At 47.5% G+C, this 23,389-nt stretch overlaps 1 protein-coding gene across 1 annotated transcript in view; it reads right to left on the bottom strand.

The window, feature by feature from the left end:
- The window catches only part of SCHIP1 (schwannomin interacting protein 1), a 182,104-nt gene that overhangs the window by 32,916 nt on the left and 125,799 nt on the right, over positions 1 to 23,389 (bottom strand). The window contains exon 5 of the mRNA XM_061371643.1: positions 7,659 to 8,186. Coding sequence (XP_061227627.1) covers positions 7,659 to 8,186 — 528 coding nt within the window. The remainder of the gene's footprint in view (positions 1 to 7,658; positions 8,187 to 23,389) is intronic.

Below are 23,389 nucleotides of genomic sequence, written 5' to 3'. Positions count from 1 at the left end.
AAAAAGCTAGGTGCTCCTTTCCCCAGTAACAAAAGTGATACTGGAGAATGTGCATTTTCACTACAGCAGGAGATGCCGCTGTGTCAGAAGCGCTCAGGGTGCAGGGGACTGGGCTCCAGTGCACGCAAGCTTTAGGTAGCATCTCTACTCTGAAGCAACTCATTGTCGATGCTACATGAGCACCCTGAGGAGTTATTTAAAGCACGCCATGAAGCAGTACGGATTGGCTTTGCCTCAAAAATCTCTCTAGGTGCCGTCCACAATACCAGGTTATTGCAGGAGCATTGCTTGGCTAAGGTGCTCCAAGCCCATCTGCCTCTGCAAGAGATGGGGACCCAGCTTTAGTCCACTGACATTACTTTTACTGGGTTTTTTTGTTGTTGTTAGGAGAAATGAAACACTGAATGCAGCATTTCTTTCCAGTTTCTACACAAACTTTAAAAAATAACCAAGTATTGCACTTGATTTTCCTACCAGCAGCCAGTTTATGCAGAACCGCCTCAGATCCAGGCAGAAAGAAATAAGGAAATAAATCACAACAATTCTTGCTGTCTGTATCACTGCTAAGCCAATTCTGCTGTTAACATAAACACACTTGGTAAGGTTTTGGGGGAATTTGGAATATTATTTAGAATACTTAAATAAGTGCTTTCAGCAGGCATGCCTGAGGGGGCTGTGCAACAACTGTGACCATTAGTTCTGGAGTTGAGGACAGTACTGTCCTACAGATGCAGGATCATGAAAAAGGCAGACATTCTCCACAACAGACCCAGAGCCACTTGTCTTCCTGCCTGCCTGCCTGCCCCATGCAGGAAGGGCTGCTCCATGCTTACCAAATCACCGCTTGCCATTCCAGCTCCTCCAGCAATCTCCCCCTGGTTAGACTTCAACCCTATCGCTTTCTGCTTGCTACATTTATTTTATTACCTTTTCTAAGTGCCCGCAAGAGTTTGAGGGCATGGTGAGTTTAATACTTGTTCCTGAAAGGCTTTGTCAGCAGCAGCTGACAGTCACTAATGGGATGGAGCTATCTTGGCTTTCGAATGCTCCTTGGTAGATCTCCAATGTGGTGTGAGTTGCACTGAATAAACACTTTTCATATGGTTTTAAAATTCCCTCTGCCTATAATCTCTCTCTCCACTTGAAACATTATTTCCATAGTGCCAGGTGTTACAGACACCCCATCTGACTGCCAAGCAGAGTGCAACCACAGTCACTGCTGTCTGTAGCAAAAATAACAGGTTTTACACAGCACAGGTCAATTCTGAGAATTAAAACCCCTACTACCTTACATTTATCATACCAATACGCAAGAAATGGAGGCATAAGTACATAATTATTATAAGTACATAATTATATATATATAAAAACATATATAAAAATAAGTGTTCTTGCTGCCTACTGAGATTTCAACTCAGGTTTAAGTGGGAATTTGAAAGTATTAGTGAAGGTGCAGCAGGGGAAGGGAACAGAGCTCCTGACTGCAGAATGCCTCATTTTCAAGATTACATCAACATAATGATGCTCTGAGACAACAAAAAATTTGACTTGCCTACCACTCCTCTCTTTCGAAATCCTTAGCATTTGCTATTTATGACACCAAATAGCAAAAATATTCTTTTAAAATATACTCATTGGCCTTATACAGCCAGCAGCGTAAAGAGCACTCTTCAGTATTGCATACAAATACATGAAAGAGAGATTTACTGTTCCCCCCAATGCAATTAGCATTACAGCAGTCCAACTTTCCCAGCTTTTCTGGTGATTTCCATAGCCCATATGAAACATACACTTACCAATCGACTGGGAAGCACTGCCAGCTTGCTGGGGTCCATCACACAAAGAAATTCACATAATAGTAATACTTGGATAAAGGAGAATCATTCATCAAAAAAGAATTGGTATGCTGTCACCCCATGTATTTAGTACTTTCTTTAATGAAAGGCTCTGCAGCAGGAAAAGGAGATAAAGTTTTTGCTCAAGATTATTAATCATGGGCATGTTGCCTGACCCAGTTTCAGAATTAGAAAACATACATCTTTCCCATCTATGTCATTATAAAAGCTCTTCAAGCAACAAGCACTTCAGAGTACCTATAGATGTCTTCTTAGCATAATGACATCGCACACTTTGGCAGAATTATTAATATCTTGCCAACCTCATCTAACCTTTGAGCTGGGTGGAAAGCGGACAAAGTACAGTGCTGCTTTGATTCACCCTCAGTAGAACATGGCACCAATGCGTCTTCCCCTGCAATACGCTCTGCAGGTCCCACAGCACCCAGGGATGCTGTTACAAAGCAAACACAACCCCCTGGTTTGACTGAAATGACATATATTCCAAAGCAAAAAAGTTTGTTTTTCATGTCAGCTAAGCCTTAAAACAAATGAACTGCCCTGACGAACCTCTCTCATCACAACTTTGACTTTCTTCTGTGGCCTGATGAAGAGTTAAATGGTCAAACTGAATAGGTAAAACAGCCATCAGGTGGAAAGAGAAGGTCTTGCCAGGCCTCTGTGGTGTAGCAATGACAGAAATGCAATTTCCTGCAAGCCAGAAGTCTGATTTTGAAAATCAGCGTGTCAGAAGTTAACACACTGACAGTTCTTGTCTGGGGAAAATTGCTTCCAGGCATTAAACCCCTAGCTGTTACTGCATTCAACTCTTGCGGACAAGACAACCCTGAACATCATCTAGCGATGAAGAACCTAACCCTTAAAGCAAACTCAATCAAACAATTATTACTTACTTTAAGCAAGAACAAACTCACCTCCAATCTTTAAGCAAGTATTTGCTTCCTAAACGCCAGGGACAATGCACTGACTGAGGCAGAACAAAGCTTTGCAACACACAACATCAAGGCTCTGTGCTTGATCACAGCCTGGTCTGGGCACCCCTGCTATACTGGTACTCCCGTAGGGCTTTAACAAGCGCCCACTGGGTGCAGAAACATCACTACTCACTCCATTTCTCTATTCCCTCTTACCAACTTGGTCTACTCATCTCTTCTTCCACAACGGGTGCTCCAACCCAGCTCTCTCTTCAGAGCTAACCTTCCACTCCATCAAAAACAGACCCTTGCCCATGGCCAATTAAGAAATTTTTTAAAGATTTCATCCTGTACTGTAATACATACTTCAGATTCATTTCAAATCTTCAGTGGCCATGAGAGGAGAAACCAATAAAGCCACAGGCAGATATTTACCTGGTCCATGATAACTCCCATCCTACTAGCTTTTGGCATCTACTGTGTTAGCCTTTAAAGCCTTTTGCAGAAGTTCCCAACTGTTTTCAAATGCAGACCTGGAGCTCTTCCAACATACACATAGTGAATTTAGGACTGCCACCACTGTCTCTGGGTCTTCTTCATTGCCTTTTGGGGTCCCCCTGCAAAGCAGTCCACAGACCTCCATGGGCAGTTGGACACTGAGCAAACACAGCTCTCAGTAAAGCAGGAGAACTATGCCTACCTCCACTAACTCAAGACAGTCTTGAGGACCAAATAAGCCAAAAGGAAACAAATTTAACTTCCTAACACACTGTAAATACATGAGCCCACAGGCCTGAGGCTACGGTGTGTGTCTGGCCAGACAGTGAGGATGCTTGATCTGTTGTTTGCACTGCCAAAGGTACCAGATAATGGGTACCTATGCATCTTGACAATGCATATGGAAATATTTTAGTGATGAAAAGGAAAAATATAGACACCAGCACACACTTATTCATACAGCAGGTTTCTGCGGAAGTTCTGGAGGCTGCAGGGATGAGCTTTTACTGCCATTGCCTGCAATAAGCCTGCTTTGTGGACAGCAAAATTCATTCAGTAGTGTCATACATCTACAAACTATCAGAAGCACCCAAGTCTCTTTGAGAGGGTAAGTTGGCTGGCTGTGCCATTTCCTCTCCTGCAAGTGTTTTTTTAATTGACTATGGAATTTGCAGATATTATTTTCAGAAAATACATCCTATTGATTGTAATTACCATCCTCGGAGATGCAATGGAAAGAATATTAAAACCATTAAAGTTGATTTGGATTTTATTAAAGCCATTAGTGAAACAGCAAGCAGAGCGCTGTGGCTTTCTGAGCACCTCAACAGCTCCTAAGCACCATAAATCATCTCATGGCACATTTGTTACCGCTTTGGATAAAGCCAGGAGTTGAGCAAAGGGAAAATGGAGAGGCTGACTTCATGCAGCTGGGTGATGAGATTGGTCCAAGCATCTTCCTAATGAGCCTTCTAAGCACTGACTGTTTTCAGGAAAGATGTCATTTCTTTTCTTAGGTAGATGCCCAGCAGACTCAAGAGCCATCTAATGCAACCCATTGGGCTTGTGCGTGTCAGAGCAGACTTGCAGGGAGCTTGCTTGCCCAACTGCAGCTCCAGAAACAGTCACTTCACCCTCACATGGGGAGAAAGAAGGAAACATCCTCCATTTCCAGCCATCACCTTCCCATGGGTACCTGGCTCACATGAACCTTCCCAGAGCCACCAGACTGATGTGGCATTAGGGTAGCATTTACAGCAGGCCCACATCTTGAGAACAACCTGCCCACAGACATGGCATAGCCAGGATGGACAGACCAGCAGCTCGGCACCATCCAGCTGGGTTGGTCCTGCACTTCTCTCACCAGCATCATTTAATGGTGCTGCTAACACCAGGCAGAAGTTGCCATCCTCTTTCTGAATGCTTCTGGTCGGAGCTTCTTAGCCACCATTACCCTGTTTGCAACCTGAGGAACCAACTTTGGTCCTCACATTTCATTTGTGTTCTGTAATTGCATCCGGAAGCTAAACAACAATCATTACCATGTAATTAATATTCACTCTCTCCAACCTTCCCAGCAACGTGGGGCACATGCAGATACAATTCAACGTCCCTCTTCAGCTTTAATGTTTTATTTATTTCACCTGCAGGACTTCTGACCCCTCCTTGCAATTTTAGTTCAGATCTTCCTTGCCTAGAAAACTTCCTAAAACCCTGTTAGTGCTTCCCTAGAAGTATGAATTTTCTTTTCCTGTGACTCCAGCCCTACCAACATTCCTTAGCAAGAACTTAGCATAGGTCACTGCAGGCCTGTTGATCACCAGAAATTCCTGAAATCAGCTTTGGATGCTGCCAGCCAAGGACAGGAGGCAGGGACGGAGCAGGCAGGGTTCCTCTCCCAGCACCATATCTGACCCGATAGCAAGGAGTGCAGCACGAGCTGGGCAGCAAAGCTGAAGCCAGACCAAGTCATGGTAGGTCCACTCCTATCGCACTGAGGTGGCTTCTGCCCTGCCTTCTCTTGAGGCACAATATAAAGCAATTAAATAAAGGTACTAACAGCAGAAAGCACTCTCTATTCCTCTACTTTCATAGAAGACCTCAGGATTTTATTTTCCTTAACAGAACAGCTACACTGGATTCCTATTAACATAAACCAGCCCAAGAAACACTTCTATCCAAAGCAACAGCTGCTTTCGCATCACATCCCTGGTGACGAGATCATTTTAGACCACACCAGCCGAGGCCTATAATACTGAAAATTCCCCTTTTCTAATATATTCTGCTAGGAGTTGGAGCAAGCTAGTCCATCTTCTTTGTAGTTGCTTCCTGGATGGTTTCACTTCATGATGTTCATGTTTACAAACACCTGGGATTCCAGCAAGGCAAGGCAAGATTTTGTTATAAATAGCAAGATACTGAACTGCAGGAAAATGTCAAGGGTAGGAGGAAAAAAAAACCCAGAGATTTTCTCTTCAATATGGTTTCAGTTAGCCTTGAAGGTACTGAGTTCCAGCAGCTCATGGGGCATATGTCTAGCTGCTGCAGACATAGTCCAGTCATGTGAGAGGAGATGGGGTACCATAAAGGCATCAAAAACCTCCTCTTTGGGCTGGCCAGGGGGCAAAATGCTGTTTCCCAGCAGGGTCTGGGCTGCTGGCAACAGCCCTTTCCCTTTGCCCCAGGTGGCGTGGAAAGAGCAGAGCTGGAGTATCTTCTCTCTGTGAGCCAGGTGAAGGGGAATCCCAGCAATACAAGGCTGAGAAAGTAAACCAAAAGCTTTCTTGTTCAGATGCCTCCAGGACCCCTGGTTGAATGGTGCGCTGAGGAAGGTCTTTCCAGGGCAAACAGACACTGAAAAACTTGTCTACAGAGTGGAAAACTCCAGCTGCTTCTGAGTGTCAGAGGACTGGCAGTACAGCTCAACCTATGGGAGACGTTCTCAAGGTGCTGGGCTCCTCAATGCCTAAACCCGGGTGCCCGTCACAGATCAGACCAGCTCTACATGCTGCTGAGTGCTTGGGCTGCACGGCACAAGTTGTGAACCCTAGCTCTCAGCAGGACAAGTCAGGGCAAGAGGCAGCCATGAACGCCTTCTAGTGCCTTTGTGCTTGCAGGAGGGAACAGAAGGATGGAGGTGAACAGGCAAAATTCCTTAGGTGACACCTCACTTGTCTGAGCACATACCCGGAGGCAAAGAGTTTCCAGCAGCTCAGGCAGCAGGAGTTTATCAGATAACGCTGTAGAAATAACCTCCCAAACCACAAAAATGAGGTAGGTTGGTTTGGGTTTTTTTTTTTTCCCTTAAGCTGAGTTTCTGCACAAATGACTATAATTAAGGATGTTACCTGTCAGTTACTCAGGGCACCGAGGCTACAATGTTCAGCCTTTGTAAAAGCGTCCTGCACAGCAGCTGTCCCACTTGTCTCTCATTTATCATATCCTTCACCCACCCAGATGTCTCATCAAAGAGTTGTAATTCAAGGATTTCGGGGGAAATCCCCACCTCCCTGAGCTGCATGACTTCACAGGAAGTAAGGGGATGGAATGCCTTAAAAAAAAATATTAAATAATAATTAAAAAAGGCTCGCCAGCAGCGGGGCTGCAGGGCACGGGTGTCGAGGCGCGCATCTCCCATCAGCGTGTCACCACCGCCCAGGGCTCCTGCAGCGGTTTCAGGAGATTCTGTAAATTGCTTTTAATTCATACATTATGGAAGAGTCTCAGCCGGCGCGGTGTCACAGGCACGTGTGCACCGCTTGTTCATCTAACCACTGCTGCGGCTTGCACCTCAGAAGTTACATGGAATTTCTAAACCACTCTGTAAATAACGCAACCACTTAACAATTTACAGGGTTTTCTGTAAAAAAACACGGTTGGAGGCTTCATCGCGGCTGACACCAGGTCCTCATCAACCCTTACAAAGGAGAACACACACCACCCGGCTGCCGCTCCCCAGGCCAGCAGAAACGCTACTGTTCCCCAGCCCCTTCAACGCAAAGCCACCTCTAAAGGCGGCTCGAACAGTAGCGGAGGCACCTCGCTTCTGCAGGCACCGGCTGCCCCATCCCCGGGGCCGCAGGGCAGCAGCCCCCGCCTTAGTCCAAGGATGCTCCAGGAAAAGTTGCCTTCTCCGGCCTCCCGCCTCCCCAGGGGCACGACAGCACCGGGGTTGGGGGGCACGTACCCACCGAAGCGCGACCCCACGCCGCGCCGGCGCCACCGGCTGCCGGTCCCGGAGGAGGACAACCCCCAGCCCCTTGTGTCCTCCCGCCGTCCCGCTCCTTGCCAGGCCCGGCTTCCCCGGCGGAGACCCCACTGCCGCGGCAGAGCTGCGAGTCACCGCCCCGGGGCGCGCCCGCCCGCTCCTCCGCCTCCCGGCCCAACTCACCGAGGCGGGGTTGGCCCGGCGGCCGCGCTCCTGCTCCCTGCACTGCAGCCCCGCCAGGTGCCTCTCCAGGGCTGCCCAGTCCATGGCCGGCGGCTGCGGCTCCCGCGGGGGCTGCGCCCCACCGCCCCGCCGCCCGCCTGGCCCCGCCACCCCGCCTCGCCGCCGCTCCTGCGGGGGCAGCGGCGGCGGGCGCTGGTGCGGCCGCGGGCGGGCGGTGGCGGGGCGGCGGGGCGCGGCGGCGGCGGGCGAGCCGCTCCGGCGGGCGGGCGCGGCACGGCAGCGGGCATCGCCGGCGGGGCAGCACGGCGGGTCCCGGCGCGTCGGCGGGGAGGGCAGGTAGCCCCCGTCCTCCTCCTCCTCCTCCTCCTCTTCCTCCTCCGAGTCCTCCAGAGCCGCCAGGTCCAGGCTGCTGGGGGATGGCGAGGACTTGCCCTCCGAGGACGGCGTGGCTTTGCTGGAGTTGGACTCCGAGCTGGAGCGGCTGCTGCCGGCGTCGCTCCCTAAATCCATCCCATCCTCCCGGGAGTCCTGCCGGAGAGAAGCGAAAGGCGCCGCGTCAGAGAAACCGGGACCGGCCCTGCCTGCCGGGCACGGGAACCGCCGGCCCGGGGCGGGCCGCCCGCCTTGCCGGGGCCGCCCCCGCGCACCGGAGCCTCCGCTGCCACCGCGGGGCGGCCCCGGGCGGGCAGGCGGGAGCCGGTGGCGGCCCCGCGCTGGCAGCGCCCCCCGCGGGCGGGAGCGCAGAGGAGCGGGGCGGGGGGGCATGGGGCGGTGCTGCCCGCCGCCGCCGCGGGGGGAGCCGAGCCGGGGCCGGGCTGGGGGAACCGCCGCGGTGGCGCCCGGGCCCTCCGCCCCGCTGCCTGCAGGCAGGGCCGGCGGCGGGGCGGGCACTGCCGGCCCCCGGGCTGGGCAGGGCTGGGTCTCCGCCTCCCCCGAGCGGTGGTAAGCGCCGCTTGTCTACCCCACGGATCCAGCTCTCGGGGGCAAAAAGTAGTTTTGGAAAGAGGGTGGCATGTGGCACCTTTCGCCATCGCGTCAGGCTTGGGGTGCCCAGGTTTGTGGGAAGGCTTCGGTTGTTCATTACAACGCGAGTGGCATCCTCCAGCACACACCCGAGGGATGTAGCATGGCGCACGCTACAAATCACCGCTTCTCACACTCTCCATTTCTCCGAGTTTTTTTGGTTTTTTTTTTTTTTTTTTGGTAGTAAAGTAACTAGTTAAGAGTAGCCTATAAATAACTGCTGAAAAGCCTAATCTATTTTAAATATTCTGGGTCAGTGAAGCCAAGTTTAACATGCAAATGTTCGCATTCCCAAATTCATTTAAAGAAGACCTTTTAAGACTGCGTCGCCGAAATGGAGAGCGTTAATCACACAGAAGAGCACCTTTACCGTGGTATTTGGGAGATGCTGCAGCACTCACTTGCCCTCTGAGCTTTGGGTGGCAGGTACTTCCAGACTCAACCCAGCACATACAGTGAGGAGAATATAGGGGATGGTAAACTTGCAGTCTGAAAGAGGGAGAGCTAGCAACTAGTCTTAATTATAATTAAATTCAAGCATTTAATTGGATCGAGAGGTTTTGGGGTTTTTTGTTTTGCTGTTGTTTTTTTCTCAGAAATAGGGAAAACGATGTAAGGAAAATATTCCTAAGGTTGCATGGGGTTTAAAAATGCCTCGTTGCATAGGATGGTGAGGGTGATGCCAAGCCCCAATGCATGCCAGTGTACATTGTGTACACGCAGGGAGTGTGTGCAGGTCTGGTGTGGCAGCGCTAGTAGGAATCTGTCCTCTGCAGCTCCCTGCCCCAGCAGTGCTGGTGCCCTGTGTGCACACAGGCGGTCCAGCCTGGGTTTGTCAGTTCTTCCAAAGGGAAGAGGGGGGAAGAAGGGAGACATCTGCATCTGGTTAACTCCAACTCCTGGGAGTCTGAACTTGTTTCTATGTGGCTGTTTGTCCAGAGAGGACAGACCTGCACTGGGGGGATGACATACCTACTCTGCTGACTCACAAGTCTTACTCAACATTAACCTCTTTGGCAGCAGTGACTAAGTGCCATGAAAAGACAGGATTTCAGTTCCAGGAACTCATACAGAAAACCCAACACCATGAGGCAGACAGAAGAGAGAGGTGTAACCTGCTTGGAGCTAGGGCACAGACTTGGACTGGAATGTTCTAAGTGTCATGGAGACACCCTGCTTTTTCTCCCATCTAAGCATGCCCCTTGGGGCAGGAGACCCTGGCTCCAGCAGCAACTTGGGAAAGATAAAATGGGACTGATGCACAGCAAAGAGTAACATGGTTTATTTTACCAAGGTAACATTAACCTCTCTGGTTAAGTGTCTTCTACCAGCTGCTCTCCAGGTTACCTGCAGTTACTCCCTGCAGCTAACCCAAGTTACCCTCATGTTAACTGAGAGCAGCCACATTCAAGGCTGCATCCCTCCTCCCTGCTTGGTCCCTGCTTGCCTCCCAGCCTGCTGGCACTTGTGGTTGGGACTCATAAAATTAGTAACTGTGCAAATGCAGTTTTAAAAATAAATCCAGCAAATGGGAACAAGAGTTGAGCCACAATCCTGGAAATTGATTATATTGGCAAGATTTTTACCAGTTGCACATCTGTAGGGTTAGGAGGGAGATTGCATTTGACATTGCAGGGCGTAATTCTGTATTTGAGTCTCTTTTAATATCGCCACCACCCTAAGAAGTGAGTATCTGCTGAGCAAAGTGGAGGAGCTTCCTCCCTGGTTCCAGTCTGGCAGTCACAGTTTGCGGAAAGATTTATTTATAGGATCTTGTGGTGTGCCTGATTGATTAGGAAGATTTCTTGTCTTCGATGCAATGCTTGCATTGATAGCATCTTGTGGAAGATGAATGAGCTTCTCTCCCTCCCGTGTGGCACATTGAATTCCCCATTGCAGCCGTGACGCTCAGAGGGGCGCGATGTGGGTGGCAGCCACCTCCCGTTGCAAATTTGCATGTTCATGTAGAATGAGGTGGTTTCAGGCACTGTGACCATTGTTCAACCAACACAGTTGACTCAGTTGGCTCCACAGCACTGCTTTTCCACACTGCAGACCTTGAAAATGTCTGCCTACTGCCCTGCCTTCAAAGGATGGCATTCTTTCATGAGCTTAACGAGAATGCACATGTCTGATGATTTTCTAAGTTTCTCTCTTTTTCTTTAACCTTTAATCTTGTAGTGAGCCTTCTACATTTCTAATTACATATGGAAAGTATATTTCCACTTGACCATTCACAAGAAGAAATCAGATATTGTTATTCAAAACACATGTAATTTATCTCTTCTACAAGCCTACATCAAATAGGTTGCTTCTCCAATGCAATGAAAAACTTGAAATTCATATGAATTTTAAAGGGTGAAGAGTGTGAACACAAGCCCTTGTAGATGAAAGAATATGCTTTACAGTTATTTTATTCAGTGCAAAGGAGGTTTTAATACAAACAAGTCATGTTGAGTTTACTCTGAAACAGAAATATATCATAAAAATAAGGTACTTATGACTTTCACTGGATGAACGCAGGGCCATTTTAAAACCCAGTTTCCTTATTACCAAAAGCTATTAAATTTATTTCATTTTACCATTTTGGCACTACTCTAACCCCATTCTAAAATGCATTTCATGTGCTGTCTCTCTCTCCCTCTGTCTCTCTCATGCTAAATTGCAGAAAATTTTGCATCAGGAGAGGAGGAAAGCAGGGAAGCCATAACCACCCTTAAGCTGCTTCCTTCTCCTGGCCTTCACAGACATCGTCTGAATCTGTAAGTATGAACACAACTCTTGCCAGCTGGGTCTTCATCTCACCTACCATTCAGCACTCTCATCTCCACCTGGAACTCCCAAACCTTCAGCAGCCCTACACAGGACGTGGTGTCCAATGCAGATGTTGAGATAGACAACGCAGGACCATCTGCCCCACCAGAAAACTGGTGAATTCCTGGCATCAGTTAGTCCTTGGATAACGACTCAATGCAGCAGCTCGTGATGGCTTTGAGCACAGTTGGTAGCGAATGCTGGCATTTGATCTGGTATGTTTTATCCAATTACTTTTCGATTGTGACTGTTTAAAAAGTTTGATTGTTTCCCAGCTTTGAAAGTCTTTCCCACCTGGCTTGCTGATTTAGTCTCTGCTGTCCTATAGGATCCCCAACCAGAGGATCTCTAAGTGGGCTAATTCAGTTTGGGCTGCATCTTAAGGGAAGAGGGGTGAAGCTGTCCTATGGGTACTTTCAGTTGAAACTGGATTGTATTCCTCATAGCAAATGGACTTGCTCCTTCTATCTGTGCAGCCCATAGACAACTGCAAGCCCCAAATTAGACCCATAGTTGTTCCAAGGAAACTGTGTGCTTACTGTAAAAGTCTGGCTGGGGTTTTGGGGGGATTTATCTTTAACAGACTTCCACACAGAGCTGACCACTCTCATCATGCAGGTGGGGACTTGCCAGGGAAATGATGCTGACCTGCCCCAAGATAGTACAGGAAAGCATAAGTTTCCGCTGAACAAAAAGAATTTGTGCTTCCCACCACCCCCAAAAAGGAAGACTGCACTGAGCTCAATGCACATTTCCTTTTCCTGATACAACCTCTCTGTAAGTGTTTCCGTGGTTTTTTTATCCCACGGGCGGCAGAAAGGTTGTCAGCCTTTGCCAGGAGTCTGTGTTGGATCCCAACACACACACCAGCATGCAAGTATTTCCTGAACTCTAAACTGGCCATTTTTGTTATGGATCTTTTTTCTTTTTCCCATTCCTCCTCTTCTATAAAAGGTTTTTGCTACACATTTTGCGGGTCCATCCTTGCTGAGCTCACTGTGGAGGTATTCTAGTATTTTGTTACAAATAATGCATCTGCCAGCTTTTGTATAAAGTCTAAGCCAAGCGCAATAGCTGTGGTTTCTTCTTACTAAGCCTGCAGAAGCTGGAAGGGTCCCTGGCTTCACTCATGTCACCGGCGTAATTCTGAGGCATCTTTAAAATATCTGTGCTGGTAAGTATCCCCTGTTCAAGGAACCAAAGCTGTCCACAATGTGCCATGCCCTATCTGGGGAGGAGAAGGAGGGAGGAGAGCCCACAGGCTGCCTCCATCCAGGGTGTCCCTCAGCAACACCATCCCATGCACACCCCCCAGCTTCTCCCCACAGCTCTGGAAAAGGAAATAAACCCCTTCTTTTTGGTTGGAGAGGAGCCTGTTTCTGTCCTGCTGCAGCATGCAGATACCATGGTGACAGACACCTTCCAAGATTACGAAAGCAAACAGGAACTCATGAATTTGTGTTTCAAGGCCAAATTATATATAGGAGCAACACACACTTGACATCTGTCGCTGTTTCCTATTAGTACTCTTTGCTTGATTAATCCCCTGCAGGCAGCCTAGCCCCCAGTTAGCTCATGCTTTCTAGGCTCTGTTGGAGAGATTTAACTCTTGTGCAAGTCAGCCCTGGTCTGCTGCCTGTCCAAGCCATGCTGAACTGTGCTGAGCCATGCTGAGCAGTGCCAGCCTCCCACCCATGTCTTGCAATGCATCGGAGGGAGCAGGACAAGCCTCTTCAAGATCCTGCCACCAGCTACCAGAGGGGTCAGGGGTGACTGTGGGAGGATGGACCCACAACTTAAGGGCGTTGGAGTATTCTCCTTGTAGTGTTCAGCTGCAGTTGGTGTTATTTAGCTATTTTCCAAGGTGATGCTGAGAGTCCCAGGTACAACTGAGCAGGCATATCAGTTCCTCTAGAATAATTTCCACAGACCTCAGAGTAGGAGGCATTTCATACAGAAGTGATGACTACAATGCATTTATAAATACACTTGTGTAAGAGGTACTATTCCCTTAATCAGCGGTCCTTGGTGCTGCCTGCTGCAGACAGTACCCACACCTCTACCACCTCCTGCTCACATGTGCAGCCTGGGCACTGATGCTTTATTGGTTTATTTTTTACCTGCCTTAACTGTCATGATACTGACCACAAGGTCCTACCTATAAGATCTTCCCATCCATGGGATTTCTGCTGATTTGGGAAAAGAATGATCAAACCTAACCGGGGCTTCTTGCATTGTTCCAATTGAAAGAAAAGAAGATGCAGCACTCTTCCTTGCCTGGGTGCTAGGATGGGAATTTGCTCACCACTTTGGTTACAGGTGGTGTTCCAGCCACTTTTAAGTACTGCATGACCCTTGGGGCCAGCAGTGTGCATCTCCGCCTAGTAAATAAAACCAGAAAAGGAAGAAAATTAAATTGCTTTGGCTTGAGAGTAGCAGGGGGAGAGCCTTGTGATAAAAATGTTTGAAAACAACCTACAGATCAGAGCAGAAATTCTGTGAACCCTTCAGAGAGATAAATGTTTTGGAAGAGCGGGTGCATATCCAGACCACTTCTGCAGCTCTGGCTCCAGCCCTGTGTGGTCCCTCACAAACTTTTCAAAGCTCAAGCAACCAATTGCCCTTGTGTGCTACTGACTCACCGCATTTGCTATAAACTTGCATTGCGTCTGGTATTTCAAACATTTTTTTACTGATTTACTAGTGCTTACTCATACATAAAAGGTTGTCTCCTGTCTGTAAATCACAACATCCTGCAGTCCCTGCGCACTCAGATTATCCTTGTCATGGGCCACAACACTGATGGTTTGTCATCAGAAGTTAGCAGCAGTTAGGATGCTGAACTGCTCCATGTTTCCCAGCCAGCCCTGTGCATCGCCACAACTGAGACTCCAGCAACAAACAACAAAAGCTGCCCCTGAAACACACAAAATAGCACCATTTCATTTAAAAACTGACAGCATGGGGCACTCACCTGCAGCCTGGTGGGGCACAGACATGTGGTCTGCCTGTCTGCATCCCTTCCTAAGGAGCTGGAGGGACAGCACAGGGTAGCTTACATGGCTGTAAGCAAAACCTTTGCAGGAATTGGTTTTGTACCTTGCGATTTGGATTTGCAGGTTTAACTATTTAAATTTAGCAAATTAATCCTTTGCTTAGTTTAGAGGGGGGATAAGGAGGAGGGGAAGTCACACGAGGCAGCAAGAGTCTGAGTGATTACGCTCTCATTAAAGCTTTTCTGCTGGCAGGATAGGTAACAGAGGTGGAGGAGAGGGAAACAGCAGCATCTCAAATCTAATCCCCTCTTAGGTTTCGTTCATCTTTTTTGGCTCTGACAGGCTCCAGTTCCCTGTACAGAGATTTGATTTTTACAGCAAGAAAAGCTGCTGGGATGGCTCATTCTCTCCCAGGGCTTCCCAAGCTCCCTCACTGAGGCTCAGAGGATATGAAGGCCATTAGTTGTGCCCTGACGCACCTGTGAAGACCACCTTGTCTCATATCCTTCGTACAAATTGGAGAATAAAAGAGATGGTCCTGCCCAGACTGGTTTTCCTCTAAATAATTTGCTGTGGGATGGAGGATGAATAAGCTAAGTAGACGAAAAGGGGTGAGCTTTTTAAACAACCTCTTGTTTTATTTAACTCATTTGATAGGCATCTCTGACCAAGCTCAATGACAAATTAACATTCTGACATCTGGGGAACACTTGGAAAGGTAATGGTGGGGAAGGAAGAAGAAAGAGCACACCTCTATTTTCAGAAGCACTCACCACACCTTTCTGCTTCTCAGTGTGTTATGAAGGAGAAAACAAGCAAGGGAAAAAATTGCCTTAAAGTAAAATTATTTCTTGATGATTTTAATAAGGTAGAACAGAAAAGGGCTGAAATGTCTTGATATCTGTCATTCAGGAGACCAAAGCGGACAGCCAGTATAGCTAATTTCATTCTCAAACAGTGTGAAATGTTCTGATACACCAGAGGGTTTATCCCTGCTTCGGCAAGGCAAGAATTACCACCTGAATGTATTTAAACCAAAATTATGCTGAAAGCAGAAGGGAGTGAATACTGCTTCATTGCTTTAACAAAGGTGCATTAAAGGCAATTACCAAAAATACCCTTCAAGGATAAATGGGTTGCAATTAAGTTATTACCAGTCTGGTGCCGGCAATCCCCAAGGGCTGCTCAGAGAGCAGTTATTTCCAGATGAAGAGTTCTGCTTATCCCTTCTCCTTTGACCCCTCCTGGTGTGGATGTCCATATCCTCCAACACCCTGCACCTCCAGCACAACACCACCCCATGCCCCCAACTGTCCCACTGTTCTCAGGGGACATGTGGCACCTCAGGGACTGGGAAGCTCAGATGGGTTGATGCAGATGTCCTTGGTACCTTGGAAACCTGACCATCACCCCTTCTCCTCCTCTCAACCAAGCCAGAAAGATCTCTGCTATCCCATATTTTTCCAGCAACAACCCATTGCTGGGGTTGATCAGCACTTGAAGTTGTGAATTCATCTTTTCTTCTGTTCTCCATCCTGCCAGGACTGCTTTCCCTGTGCCAGTTCCTATCTGACAGGTACAGGAGGGCCAGTAAAACACTTAGGGTAAACAAAAAGCAAGGTCAGTAGGGATCCTCCTTATCTGTCAAAAGGCCTCTGGAATTTGAGGTAATCATTAAGTCTGTGGGGAAAAAAAAAAGCCCTTTTATAAACTGGTTTCACAGACACATGGGTAAGGAATGCAAGTAAGGAAATAGCTGAAATACTTCAAATGCTCGAGTCTGTAACAGCACTGCTGCATCTTAATATTTATGTTGGTAAGTGTGCTAACTCATGAATTTCAACATGTGTGGAGAGCATTGTAGTGTTCTTGCACAGAAACCCGTCCTGACCCTGATCCTTGGGGCATAAGGTAAAGCCAGGTAAAAGCAGATGTGTGAGGTGAGGGCTGAGGATCCCAGTGAGGGATCAAGGGCTGCTGGAACAGAGAAAAATCAACACCTTAATTAAGTTTTAACCACAGAGCAATATCTGCCTCAGGGGTCTTCTGTCATAGCTGGCGTTTGAGTGTAGCTATTAACAAAGCCAGGGAGGACAGCACTCAGCTCCGTCAGTATTGCAGCAGATTTCATCCCAGATAGCTGAGCTGATGCTGGTAACATTTAGAGCAAGAATCAACCTTCAGGAATTTCTTCCAACTTTTTGTTGCACCCCAGGCCATCCAGTCAGCCCTGATTTAGGGCTGAGAGTTTTCTGCTGGGATCATAATTATCTGACAGTGAATAATTTCTTGCCCAAACCTCTTAAATGGGACTCAAGAAAATGGTTTGAAAAACAAAGTTAGAATAGTCCTTGCAAAGTCATGTAATCTCTTCCCAAGCATAATTGTTACCAAGAAGTTTTACCATCCTTTCACCACTATTCAGCTCAGCTCAGGGTGGATTCAGTTAAACATAAATGGGTCCACTCTAAAGCAGCCAGAGCCTGGGATGCAGATGAGACCTCTGCACCAGGAGAGGGGAAGGTGCAATTACTGCTGAAAGAGATATTGCTGCAGGTGCCCTTCAAAGGGCGGGATCAGGTTCCATCAATCTGCTCAATTACCATTTAATTTTGAGTCTACAACTATTGCTGATTCCTGGTTTCCAGTCAAGGGCAATTATCTTTTGTTATTTCTTTGTCTCTGCATCTTTATGAGCCCATATACATTTAGATGCAGTTCAGGTTTACAGGAGTACATGCTGCTTCTTTGCTTTTCTCTAATGATTTATGATATCTTTAATACAGCCATTCACAGCAATGCAGTATTAACATAACAGCTCAATAAACAGACTAAGAATGAACTGTTCTTAGTTTGGGTTCTTTTTAATTTCTTCTGGATTTCAGGGATGAGACTGAAGTCCCTGCACTGCCTTCTCCTCCACAGCTTTTCCTATTATTTATTTCATTAGGGGCAGCTTGGTGCTGGGTGTCGTATGCTGGTCCGCAGGATGCCTACAGTGCACCCTGTGAAGGTGAGTTTCCTTATCTCTTCTCCTTTGCTCTCCTTTTCTGCTTTGGCTGCTGAGACCTGTCTGTGCAGAAGGTATGACCTGGACCACAGGCACATTTGTTGTGGTCTGGGGCAGAGCTAGCAGCCTCCCCAAGCATCTCCCTGCAGTTATCCCCAAAACCTACTGCGCCCGTGGGGCAACCACATGGCAGCAGGAGCAGCACAGAAGCCCAAAGAAGCACCAAGGGGTGTTGGATCCCGCAGCTGCATGGTCATAGATCCCTTTCCAGCACCAAATAGAACTGCTTTCCAAAATGTGTATGCATAACAGCCGCCTCTTAGAGGGCAAGTTTTAGTTAAAAAGCTTTCCCTCCATCATCCCTTGTGTTGCACAAGACTAAACAGATTGCAAACATGGAAAGGCTGGGAAAGCCTTATCTGTTATCACACCTAAACAGCTCTGTGCTCATTCAAAGGCTGAATGCTGGCTTTTTACCCACTTGGTTTTGCAAAACATACTGAAAAGCTGATGGCCATCAATTTCTAATGTACCACATTAGGAATCTGGTCACCTGGCACTGGGAAGTATTTTGGTACTCATCTGTATTCAAAGCAAGAAATGTAACTTCAACCCCCCCTCCATGACGCGCAAAACCAGGGAAAATAAAATATGTAGCTACAGCAAATGTAGCTGTGAGGAAAAAAGCCCTCTTCCCTGATGATGAATTATACTTTGCTTGCAACAGATGCAGCTCTTTATATTTGTTTTCTGCATAAATCTACATATTAGCCTGAAAGCAACTGTACGTGCTTTGTCTTGACTTGGTTTCATGACTCACTGCTCTTTTCAGCTGATTGGCTTCAAGTGCAGGGCTGGGACCTCCAAATGCAGCTTTACTCCAACAAACATCCCCATTTGGTGGCTTTTCCAGTCCCAAAATCACAAGGAGGGAGTGGGTGGATATGGACCACATATGACTTTGCTGCATGCATGGTGGATGGAGCCTGTGATCTTTCTTCTTCTGTTGGCCATCAGTCCCTGGCCAATGGGGATGTCTCCTCCCCAGCCCGAATGATGGGCAGAGCCCTGGTGCTTATAGAACCCAAGAAATACAGAGGGACAAGCTGGGTGAATGCTGTTCTGGGGCTTATTCTGCAGTTTGCTTTATATCATCTATGATTTATTGCATGATGCCAACTGGATAGGCTTCCCTGGAGCTGGGCTGACCAGTGAGGATGGCTGTTGGTGTACAGCATGGCTGCCAGCAAAACCTGAGCACAGATGGGCAATGGCTTTGCCCCAGGAGCCTTGTTACCTAAGAAAAGGTAGAAGTGAGAGCATGCATGGGAAGCAGGTGGTGGGAGGAATGTTTTGCAATCTCAGTCAGAAAAGGTGAAAAGGATAGGTACTGAATGCAATTATCTTATTAAATGCTGAGCCCATTTTTTTCCAGCTTGTCTTAATCTCATTTAATGCTGTTGGTGTCAAGCTACATTATTTTTAATTGTTTTTACAAAATGCATCTGATGAATTTATGGTTTTCTCTATAGGATCTCCTGGAACATAGCTCTCTGAGAAAATTTATTTTCCTCTCCTCTAAGGAGTCTTATTTAATATCCGTACGCTGGAAATTGAAGCGACAAAGCAAGTAAACAGTTACTGCAGTGTATCATTAATGGGAACAGCCTTGTCCTACAGCCACAGTGAACATCCTTACCCTCATAGGCAAGAGCCTTACTTGTTTTGCTCCTTCCCAGGACCCTATCTGGGCTTGCCAGTTTAAGCAGCTCCTGCTGTCCCCAGGAAGGCTCAGGGATAATCTCTTTTACTGGTGCTGGTGGAAGGGAAGGCAGCTCCAGCCAAGGGCTTTCTGGGTGGGTACTCAAGTAAAAGCCAGGTGAAATGAGGGATGCCTTTGAGGCCAAGTTTAACAACTGAAACAAACCTCTGCTCCTTTTGCAGGGTGAAAGCATTGCCTGCAAGCAGCTACAGGGCATAGGAAGGCATGCAGGGAAGTCTCAGGCACTGGCAACAATAGAGAGGACATGGGTAGCACCATTACTCCCTCCCCCTGGTGCTGTAAAACCATTTTCCACTGCAGACAACAGATACAGAAACTTACCAAAGTGGGTTTAAATAAAGTTAAATAATGGTGAGCTCTCACAGGAGGAGCTGAAGGCTATGGGATTTTGGAGGGTTACAGGTGCCTGTGGCTCTGCTACCCTGCCCAGAAGGGGCATCTTCCCAACCTCCCCTTGCTTATGGCATCAAGCCAAAGCCAGTTCAGTGGCAGAAAGGCCTCACTGTTTGCAGGAACAGACAAACATGTTTTTTTTCTTTTTTTTTTTTTTCCCCTATGGAAAATTGAAACCTGAAAAGCTCCGTTTCTGAAAGCTCTCACTTTGGAGCAGCAGGCCAGAGGGATGCTGCTGAACTTTGCACACAAATGCTGGGGTAGGACAGCAAAAAATAGAAAGATAATTGCCATGACCTATTACCCTAGAGAAAAGATCTGTTTTTGATAGGTGCACTATTTAAACAGAGGTATTGCTAGCTAGTCTCAGGCTGTAACCCATTTAGGCAAAGCTTCAGGCATAAAGCAATGTCATCTCCAGCTCCTGGCAGCTTATTCACCAGTGACATGCCAGCACGACACAGCAGGGCAAAAGTAGACTTATCTACATTATCACAGAGGGAACAGCATGGTACATATTAAAAGGCTGGATTATTGGTGCACAGGGATAATTTCCAGGTCTTTAGGCTATAGTTCTGCTATGGGCAGTTGATGTGAGCTCAGAGCTCACCTCCGCTGGGATGGGGAAAGAAATTCTCTCCTGTCCTTGCAGACAGAGGCTGCAAGAAATGGGCAGGGAACACTGCCACAGCCAGCACATGCTATATGCACTCAGCAGCATGCTGCCTTCTGCATAAGGTACAGTGACAGGCAATATAGTCCTTCAACTTCATCTGAGTCTCCAAGGCAAGAGAAGGTCTCCTACCCATGGCCATGAGAAGGATTATTAGTGACAAGCTCTCTACATTCCCCGGCCTGAGCCCTGTGATGCAGCAAAGACGACAAGAACTCAGCGAGATGGAGAGAGATGTTATTGCTGAAAGCATCTCCTCCAGTCCTATTCTCAGTGAGGTTTTAAGGTATAGACTGAAAACTGAAATAAAGATGCTGGCATTTTGGCTCAGCATTAGGGTTACACTGTGTCTAATAGAAGAGGCTGGCTCCCAAGCAGATGGCACGTTCAGTTTCCTACAGTCATTCCAGGGTAATGTCTTGGGCAAACCAACTGTATCTGTTTAAATGCCTTAATAATCAACACACCGAGTGCAGGAGTTCAGAGGTGGTAGATTTAATCCAGTTTTTGAGAGCTTTATCTGTTTATTTTACAGACAGAAGCTCCATCTTCAGCTATTCCTAAACTGAAAAGTGGGTGGGCTGGGTATTTCTGACTGTGCTGCAAGAAAGCGTGGGACCAGCATTTGCATTCCTCTGCAAGAAAGTCAGGTAGCAGAGCTAAGGCACACAAGTACCTTTCAGCAGTATAAAGCCTGAGCCTACATTACTTGGAACAAAAAAACCTGAGGTTAATTCCCAAGACTGACCCAGACTGTAAAAAGGGTAGAGCAGTGTAGCACATCACTGCCGTGTATCCCCATGGCCTGTACTGCAGCCTGGGCTTTGGCAATGGTCTTGTGCTGCCAGTTTTCCCACTGGAACTGGAAGTCAGTGAAACAGAAAGTGAATAATCCTCTTAGTGCGGCTGGCGCCGGCTGCCATTGCCCGTGCTGTGCTCCAATTAACACCAGTGGCTAAGCCTCACCAGAGGTTTTGTTATTAATTACGGTAGGGAGGAAGAATTGAGCATGCTTAGCACACGACTGCTTCGGCTGGGAGAAAGGAGATGCCCTAAAATTACTCACAGGGAAAAAAAAACCCAATGCCTTGAAAGCATCACTGAATCATCACTGTCCCTGCGATGCAGGGCAGACCCATCTGGCCACCCCCCTGTAGTAAGGACTGGTTCCTAGTGCCTTGTGCCAGGGCTAACCAGACATCCCTGAAAACCAGGGCCAAGAACACACTCCTGAAAGACCAAAGCTGCTTTTCTCTGGGACTGGTAGATCTGGAAATGGGCTTGAGGTGTTGCCTCTGCCTCAAGAGCCAGCAGTGTGACTGGAGCTTAGCTTTTGCTGTGCCCTGCCAACCAAATCCCTTTCGCATCCAGAGGGTCAAACTCTCCACAAAATCCAGCCCAAGTGTTACTTTTGTGTCAACAAGCTTTTTAAATTGGAAGCTCACCTTTATAATTTTTTCCAATTTGACATTTAATCTACAGTTATTTCTTTCAAACAGAGGGTTGCAGAGTACCCTGGTTTGTGTCAATGTGATTTCTGGGGTGTCAAAGTTACACTGCTCTCAAAGGAAAAATCTTGTTTCCTCATTCTAAACACAGAATTCAATAGTTTTCAATTATTTTCCTCCTGAGAAAAAAAACAAGAAGGCCCTCCAAGCATGCACAGGACAAGACGGGACTGGAGCTGTAGCATCCTCTTCTCCCTCCCTCCAGCCGAACCAGGGAGAAGGACCCATCACACACAACCCCAGCTGCCAGCTGGTCTCACCTGGCCCTTGTCCTGGGCACTCTTGTCATCATGCTTCTTGAATAACTGATTTATAAGTTTTAGCACATCTGATACCTTTCCCATTTAACAGTGAAAACCTGTGAGAAATTAGAGTGTACTTAAGATTAAAAGAAACAGGCTGCATTAAATGCGGAACTGCTTCAGTAAGCACAAACCAGTGCATTCCACTGGACTGCTAGATAAAGTGGTGTGCATCTCTAAAGGGATGCAGTGCTTAAAAATAGGCTGCTTTGTCCCAGATGCTTTTTGAGAGAGCTCAAGGTTGTTACACACCATAGAAGATATTTTCCTCTTCTGCTCTGGATATTTTGCAGCTCTTTGAGAAGAGGTAAATAGGAATACTGCTGGTACCAAGAAAGTACAATACTGACAGCCCAGGGTTTGCCATGGTGAAGAGGATCACTGTAGGCTGCCCAGCTCTGATGACACAGATGCCTTATGAGAATGACTGAAGAAAGCACTTCTTTCCAGAAGCTGCTTTTCCCGTATTTGCCATGCCTGGAGGCTTTGTGAGAAAAATTGGACCAATACAGGAGGTGCTGCTGGCGCACGTGCCCGGAGCAGGTCTGCCTGGAGGTCCTCGTGCAGGAGCTTCCTCCCCTTATCGCATTCATCAAACCAAAAATCATGTAATTCTTACATGCAACACAAGTGGAAAGAGATTAGCCTCAGAATGAGATTAGGGGGACTATTCAGTGAATGGGAATTAATTAAATGTGCAGCTCCTGGATGCTGGGGGCTGGAGAAAATCAAAATAACTCTTGCTGGGTTGGGAGGAAAAACCCTTTTAAGACTGGGGCAGGACAGACAGACAGCACACGACACTGGGCTCTTCCCATTTCAAGAGCATAAGCTTATTAGTATGGTTGTGTGCTCAGTGCTCCTTGGGATCCCATTTAAGGAGGTCAGAGGCAGAGGTGAACAGTGATAGCAGCCTACAGATCCAATTAGGAATGACTTTCACAACAGGCTCCTTTTCATTTCTGCCGTGGTTATTAACGCCTCTGGTCAGACCTGGTTTGCAGGGGTGGGGTAGATGGGAGCATTGCCCACCTCCTGCCGTGGACATGGCTCTCTCAGGGCTGGAGCCACACTGAGCCAGAGGTAACTGATCCCTTGGGGCCAGCTCTTGGCTTTGGCAGAGGGAGGACCACAGTTTCTCCCTCTCCAGCCTAGGCATGATGTCCTTGGCAGTGGCATAGATGTTCTGCCCTGGAGGACCTCCAGAGGGATGCTAACCACAGCTGAGG

This window comes from Neopsephotus bourkii, unplaced genomic scaffold (assembly GCF_033783945.1).
Source record: "Neopsephotus bourkii isolate Nb327-2 ecotype Australia unplaced genomic scaffold, CSIRO-AGI_Nbou_v1 NB_1574, whole genome shotgun sequence".
NCBI classification, from domain to species: Eukaryota; Metazoa; Chordata; class Aves; order Psittaciformes; family Psittacidae; genus Neopsephotus; species Neopsephotus bourkii.
Note: the sequence above shows the minus strand (reverse complement) of the source record. Positions and strands in the feature narration are given on the sequence as shown.